Source organism: Raphanus sativus, chromosome 5, assembly GCF_000801105.2.
Source record: "Raphanus sativus cultivar WK10039 chromosome 5, ASM80110v3, whole genome shotgun sequence".
NCBI lineage: Eukaryota > Viridiplantae > Streptophyta > Magnoliopsida > Brassicales > Brassicaceae > Raphanus > Raphanus sativus.
This window is the reverse complement of record NC_079515.1, coordinates 37,103,730-37,111,080: the sequence shown is the minus strand read 5'-3', so window position 1 is coordinate 37,111,080 and position 7,351 is coordinate 37,103,730. Positions and strand designations below refer to the sequence as shown.

General features: G+C 33.1%; 2 protein-coding genes across 3 annotated transcripts in view; both read right to left on the bottom strand.

Annotated features, from left to right (window-relative positions):
• The window catches only part of LOC130495271 (casein kinase 1-like protein HD16), a gene marked incomplete in the record, with an annotated part of 3,521 nt that extends 3,329 nt beyond the window's left edge, over nucleotides 1–192 (bottom strand). The window contains 1 exon segment of the mRNA XM_056986785.1: nucleotides 1–192.
• A 693-nt stretch (nucleotides 193–885) lies between these two features.
• Nucleotides 886–4,593, bottom strand: LOC108858932 (uncharacterized). 2 transcript variants are annotated; one of them, XM_056986649.1, is made up of 10 exons: nucleotides 4,358–4,593; nucleotides 3,171–3,570; nucleotides 2,905–3,085; nucleotides 2,678–2,817; nucleotides 2,234–2,462; nucleotides 1,959–2,038; nucleotides 1,716–1,848; nucleotides 1,446–1,548; nucleotides 1,274–1,356; nucleotides 886–1,172 (listed from the first exon to the last, which is right to left on the bottom strand). In XM_056986649.1, the coding sequence occupies exons 1-10, from the start codon at nucleotides 4,428–4,430 to the stop codon at nucleotides 1,026–1,028; spliced, it is 1,569 nt and encodes a 522-aa protein (XP_056842629.1). In that variant the 5' UTR covers nucleotides 4,431–4,593; the 3' UTR covers nucleotides 886–1,025. The 2 variants fall into 2 exon arrangements, with proteins under 2 accessions (XP_056842629.1, XP_056842630.1); XM_056986650.1 differs by having other exon boundaries at nucleotides 2,234–2,459.
• Nucleotides 4,594–7,351: the final 2,758 nt, after the last annotated feature.

The window sequence follows — 7,351 nt, the reverse complement described above, 5'->3', positions numbered from 1 at the left end:
ATTATAGTCCAAGCGAGACGATGGTCTGGCTCATGTCGGATTCGGTTTGGGATTGAAACGGAGATGGATTGTTGTCCGATGAGGAAGTTTTTTTTTTATGATTTGGGGGAGATTAGGGTTTGGCCGGTGCGGTTGCGATGAAGAAGAGAGACAAAGGTTGAGTGGATGATAGAGAGAGAGAGAGAGGTATTTATCCCACGTCGGTTTATTACAAGTATACATGTACAACAAGACTAGTGATGACCAAATAAAACCGAAACTGATCCAAGGAAAAAAAAATATCAAAGGTGTCTTGTTTTATATATTTTGGGGTTATGAATTTTATCTGAACCAAACCAAAATTCAAAAAACTTTAAAAATCTGATATCCCAAGAATACTTATACCAAATCTGGATTAAATAAATAATATCTAGAATATTATTAAATACCTGAAATATATATTTATTATAAAAAATAATTCCTCACATATACTTAATTTAATAAACTTTTTGATATTTGATCCAAAAAAATAAACTTTTTGATATTTGATTTAAAATTTTATATTTTAGTAGTTGCATTTAAATTTCGATTATGAATTAGGTTTGTTTCCGGAGTTTATAAAAGGTAAGGTTACTTGGTCACATAGCGGGAAGTTAAGGAAGTCTGTCTTGGAAGCTGAACAAGTCTAGGCTCAAAAGTATCATCTGGTCTGAATTCTCGACAACTTATGAAAGGTAAGCTGAAGATAATGTTTTGGATGATGAGGATGTTTGATCTCAACTGAAGTCTTTTCACATTCTTCAGGGTCCTCGCCATTGCAATCTCTGCAGCGAAATTGTGTAGCTTCTTTTTGTGCAATTTCCACACACAAGATATTTATATATACTTAAACCCTTGTGTCTTTGTTGTTTACCAAAAAAAAAAAAACTCACAAAAATTGATACTAGCACTTTTATCTCTTACACACATGGAATAATAGGTATACTATAAAGAACCCAAAAAAAAATATTTAACATAGAGAAAGCTAGGCAACTGGTTCAAGCAAATCATAGGCTGCCTTCGTTATTACTGTGATCGACCATGCGGGGAGGATTCTTCCTTATGTCTCTCAAAGTATCTTCCAGCTCGGGGAGAACCTTTCCAAGTAGCAGTTCCAGTATTGCAAATGCTAGTTGCTTTACGCATACGTTTGACTGAGATCCCATGATTTATGTGTCAAGTATTAGTCAGACCAAAATGATGCATGCTTCAGCCTAATGAAACCCTTTTACTCTGAAAGTAAAAGAAGACTAACCTTAGTGAAATAGAAGATGTCGCTTGCGCATGTCCTGTGCAGATTGTTCCATACGAATCCCACTAAAGCTTTTGGGGCCTTATCTGATCAAACACCAAAACGTTACTTCCAATGAGGCTAGACTAACTCGACATAAGTCAATTTGAGGGGGAGACTAATTTAAGAAACTTACTGAAAAGGAATTCCTTGATTTTACGAGCTCCATACTGAAGTTGCTGCTCAAAGGAAGTAGGGCCAGCCTGATCCAATGCCTTTTCACCATGTCGCCGTAAGTTCTGGAGAGAAATTTCAAATAAGATTATATCAGCAACACAAAGAGACAGAAACAGGTGAAGTTTTCAGTTGTGCCTTCTGCACAAGATCAAAACATGATGTCGGATCTAGAAGCGGATAATGATTCAGTTGACTTCCACACGAAGTTAGGGAAAAACTTAATTCTTACATCGGTAGCCAAACGTATTCCATGAGCTACTGTGTCTTCATTCCGCAGCCAACAGATCCCCCACAGAAGCAAGTCATCCACAGGATTTTCCATAGCTAGTAACATTTTCTTCAATCCCGAGAACAATTTCCTCCTACAATAACACCATATCAAGATTATTCGAAAACGCCATGTGATAAACTGGACCTAGTAAAAAAAATAGAATAGCATATAATCTACAACAGATAAAGTACTTAGTCTCACCTGAACCAACCTCCTCTTTTTAACTGAAACATTTTATCAACTAGGTTCAAAATCAGCTCAATGACATTGGGCGGAATCCACTGTAATAAAAAAAAAAAAGCAGAGGACAAGTATTCCAATATCAAAAATTAGAAAATGCCAAAAAAAGACCACATATCTTTTAATGTCTCTTTGGTAATATGTCTCACTAAGCCATCAGATTGTGTCGTTTGGCTAATTTTTGTTGTAGATTGTGCAAGAGAGCGATAGATACTAAAGTGCCTTTTATGACGTACCTCAGGTGGCATGTTAGCAGGAATGTGAACCAAACTTGTCGATGGATCTGCGTGCTGCGAATCGCTCAGCCCCTTCTCAGGCTCTCCAAGATATCTAACCACTCTTGGTGGGACATGCTTGGAGTCCAATTCATTATCTGAGTGCCACCCATTAGCTTCTGAAACAATATCATCTTCCCCTTGGGTGCTTTCTTCAAGTAACTCAATGTCTTCGTTATAAGAAATGCTGCTGTGCATCGATTCAGATGCAGTTTTCTTAGTAAGATGACTGTTTATATTTTCTTTTTTTTTACATGGTGAGTGTTTATATCTTGTAAACTGAAAGCAAAATTTGACGTATGCATTCCATTGTATTTATAAAAACTGTTCCTGGCTCCTAGCTAGTTTGCATAATACCCCAAATACAGTTTTATGAAAGACATATATAGGTAAAAGATAACTTACTGGGGGGATGCAATATTCACAAGACGTTGAAATACCAAGCAAGCCAAAAGCTCTCTAGCTATCGTTTGAACAAAGGGGCACTGAAATTCTCGTGGTCTGAGAACCACAGATAATATGCCAGTAACTATTTCCTGAAGAATCTGTTAGAAAAAAAAGAAGAGGTTTGCGTAAAGTTGATTAATTTAGGAAGGAGCCTAGTCAGTTTTAGTCTGAACTATCCCTCATACCTTGTACTCACTCTCTGCTGATACGAGTGCAGGATAAAGCTCCTTAGAATTCATAAGATGGCCCTTCAACTTTTTATCTATGTCCTCAGATGACAGTGTCTTCATAACATCAGTAATACCTATAGCAGCTTGGTTTCTTCTAAAACTCTCCAAATGATCACCCATCAGATCAACTATATCCCTGCACAATTAAGCATCGATTTCATCAATCATCCAATCTAAACTCTGAGACTTTTGATGAAGAAAAAGTAAATAAAGTACGGCACCTGATTAAGCCGAAGATATTTATCTCTTTTACCCTCACCGAAATTTCAACAACAGCATTCATGATCATTCCACGGATCAGTTCAGGGAAATCTTTATCTGGAGTGATCCCAGAGTACCACAACTTCTTCACGAATTTATCAACGATCGTGCCTACAAAATCATTGATCGCATTTTCCACAACCTGAGAGTTAATCTTGTTCTTCCAACTTGGAGGAGGTGGGGTAGTGGAAAGACGAGCATCATTCAAGGACAACTGCTTCCTGCCGGGATAAGGCAAGTGTCTCTGTCTTGGAGCTGGCATAACTTTCCTTCTGAACTCATTCTGATTCAAAAGAATTCGAAGACCGCAGAGAATGAGAACTGCAACTGGCAAATTCATCCACATAGACTTACTTGTATCTGCATGAGATCACAAGCATTATGTTGTTAACAACGCCATAAGATAAGAGTAGGCAGAGAAAAAAAGGGAACCGAAGAACCGAACTGAACCTGATTGAAATTCTTAAATATCCAAATGTTCTTATATTTATATATTTGAAATAATCGAACCGAACTGATATCGGAATACATAAAAATATAAATTATATATACTATAGCTTAACTAATATATTTTTAAATTAAAAATCTATTAAAATATTTGAAAATATTTGAAAAAACTAGATTTTTATAAAGTATCCAAATATTTTTATTTAAAAATATCTAATCTGAATCATTCTAATTATTATATATTTCAAAATGTCTAATATTTAACTTGAATTATCCAAACTATCTGAAATAATTAAACCGGAATCAGAACTGAATAAGAACCAATTTTTTCGGATCTTTTCCGGTTCTTAGTTTTACTATATTATCTGAATCGAATTCAAAATTATCTGAATCGAAAATAGCCAAGTAGTAAACGGATCTTTTAGTCATTTGATCAAAAAAAAAAGTCATTTGCTCGAACTGAACCAATACCCAAAATATCCAAGCCTAGATAAGAGCAGCAATACGAAACAAGAGTAAACAAATACTTCATGTATCAGACAAGGATTCTTTTATTAGAAACTGATGTTAAAGTCATCCTAATTCAAGAGCGTAAGCGTAATTTCGCAGCTTGACGACACATCAATGAATACTATTCCTGTATTACATAAGCTCTTGTCAGAAACTAGAAAGTAAGAGGAAAGGTTCGAGAGGGACGTACGGGCCAAGAAGTACGTGAGGAAGAAGATACATAAGGCCCACCATACTGCCCTCCGTACTTTGGCTTCCATCATCGTAGCCTTCGTTGGTACTCACGTAGACCAATCCAATTCTTGAGGAAGTTTGATCCAACGTTAGCTTTTTCCAAAAAGGGACGATGGAGAGAATGATAAGCTAGCTGTCCCTATGGTTAAGAAACAGAGGTATGTGCAGCAGAGAAACACGAAAAGTCGCTGAGCGGAAGTTGGATAGTCTGTGTGAGGAAGAGTGAAGACTATCTATTTATATACATTTCAGTCTTCTAGGCAGTCGTTTTCAATAACGGTACTGAATATCTTCTTCTTCTAATCTTATTTATCTCTTACTCACTTTCTTCCTCGTTTCCTGTCATCAATTCTACGTAAGCTCCATTACGTAATCGTCATTCCGGACCAGGGGAATGTCTAAGGCAGGTTTTAAACCAAGTCCCTTTAATATAATTATTTTAATATATATTTTCTCCATTTCAAATTAATTGTCGATGTAGAAAAACATTTTTGTAAGAAAATAAGTGTTAGTTTAGAATTTTTAAGCAAAATCTATTAACCTGTCGACAAAAAAAATAATCTATTAACCTTAATTTTCTATTTATTTTTTTATTGGTTAAAATATAGTTAGATATATAAATAATGACATTTTATATTGAAAACTACAAAATTAAATGTTTGCACAAATGTAAAACGATAAGTAAAATGAACAGATATAATATTAAATACAGTTCTGAAACAATATAAAAATGAAAACAAAAGAATAATATATAAATTATATACCACTACCAACAACAAAATAGAAAAAAAGAAATATGAGTACGTAAAAAACAATTTTTTTTTTTTTTTTTTTTTTTTTGTCGACAACTTAACAATTTTAAAATTATAAATGGTGACATCCTTTATATATTATTTAAGAATCATTATAATTTCTGAACTATAATATGTATCATCATTAAAAAAAATTTAAATTATTAAAGAAATAAATTGGTTTATCTAACCATATATTATATGTTTCACTAAACTAACTGTAAATTTAATTATTAATCTACAAAAATGTATTTTTCTTAAATAAAATGTAATGAACTACATAATTTTATTACTATATATATGACAATTAACGATTTTGAATAATAAAAATTTGATAACAATTTGTGTATCTTATGTAATTTTTTGTTTTAGTATTATACTTTACTAAAATATGTTAAAAATCATATTAAGCATATAATAAAAATAGATTTTTAGTATATGTTATATTTTAAATTTTTTAAAAAAGTATAAAATTACTAAAATTATTAAAAATCCACATTGAAAATTTTGTGATCAAATGTTTGAATTTTTGTTATAATAAAATAAAATGATCATTAAATCATATGGGTAGAAAGTTTCATTTAATAGATATTTAGATTTAATATATATATATATATGCGAATATCGTTTAAATTAAATTTTCTTTTCCGTTTGTGATTTATTTTTGTTTTAGATTTTAAAGTATCGATTAATTTCTATAAAAATTTTAAACAACTCTCTAAAAATGAATTTTGAAATTTAAAAAAAAAACTCTAGGTTTTGCTGATATTGCCCATTATCTTCTCTGTTAAATACTTTCTCCTCTCAGAAACTAATCTTCACATCAGAATCTTATTCCTAACCAAGAAACAAATAAAGCTTCAATACTTATATCAAACTTCAACCCAAATGTACACTCTCCTAGAGGTTTTGTTGTTTCTTCTGCGGTTTTACTTCCTTCCGCTTTATTTTTAAAAATTCTATTATGTTAATAACATTTTTGACTAAATTAAATTAGTAATATTTCAAAATTTTAGTCAGTATATTTGGATATGGTCATCTTTCGAATGTGGCATGTTTCTGTTAAATATAGGCTCTTAGCGGATTACTTTAGCAAAATTAGAGAACATTAGTTTTGACGAAAAAAAAAGATTAACTCATCAATATATTATAAAATATTTTACATTTAACTTGACTATGTAATTAACTATTTATCAAAATACTATACGTCTACTCCATGATTATATATGTGTAAAAAAGTGCAGATACAGTAGTTGTAATATTAGCTAATCTAAGTAGCGTTATTCATGACAGTGAGAAAATTTCAAAGGTCGATTACCAAAAAAAGAATAATTCCAAAGTCATGGATTGGTTTGGCTGGTAAGTTACTAATTTCAATAATGGATCATATATTTTTAGTAATCCAAAAAGTCATACATACGTCTACTAATCTATAATAATAAAGTTGACAAGAAACTCTCCACAATGAGCCACGTCTTCTCACCTATACCCAAACTTCGCCACGTGTCAATCAGCTGTGCGTCTTCTCATTCTCTCGCTGAGCTGCTTCTAATTTTTCTTTTTGGTTCTCGCAGAACGCGTGGCAGCATTTATGTATATGTCGCTGAGATTTTAGGCCCACAAAGCCCATCCTTTGACAAAGAGGATGTGTCACTTTCGTAAATTTCTCATCCCTAAACCTAGGCCGTCCTGCTTCCCCTTCCCACTCAAGAGACGATTGCAAAACGTCTCCCGTTATGGCATCGACTCCTCTACACCCACTACTTGATCTTCATTGCTTCTTAACTTTTTCTTCACTGCCGAGCTTGAAATCTATCTATATAGACTGGCATGAGAATCTGCAGAGAAAATCATTTGCTCCTTCATCAATCATAGAACACTCAGTCTCTTTCAGCCATCTCCGACTATGGAAAATCATCAACTTCAGTTCGCTGAGTGTAAGGCTGATCGCTAGATGAATGTCGTTAAACTTTTGGCAAAAGGAAAATCACACATCTCACTGTAAGTTAATTTTTGGCACAATGATTAAAAAATTCTCTTGGGACTTATTTTTGGTGATGTTTCTATGATGAGCAGGAGAAAGGGATAAGTGACGTCAAATGGCTACATGATTTAGCTACAGTTGATCCAAATGTAAAAGGTGGTTTAAGGTGGCCGTT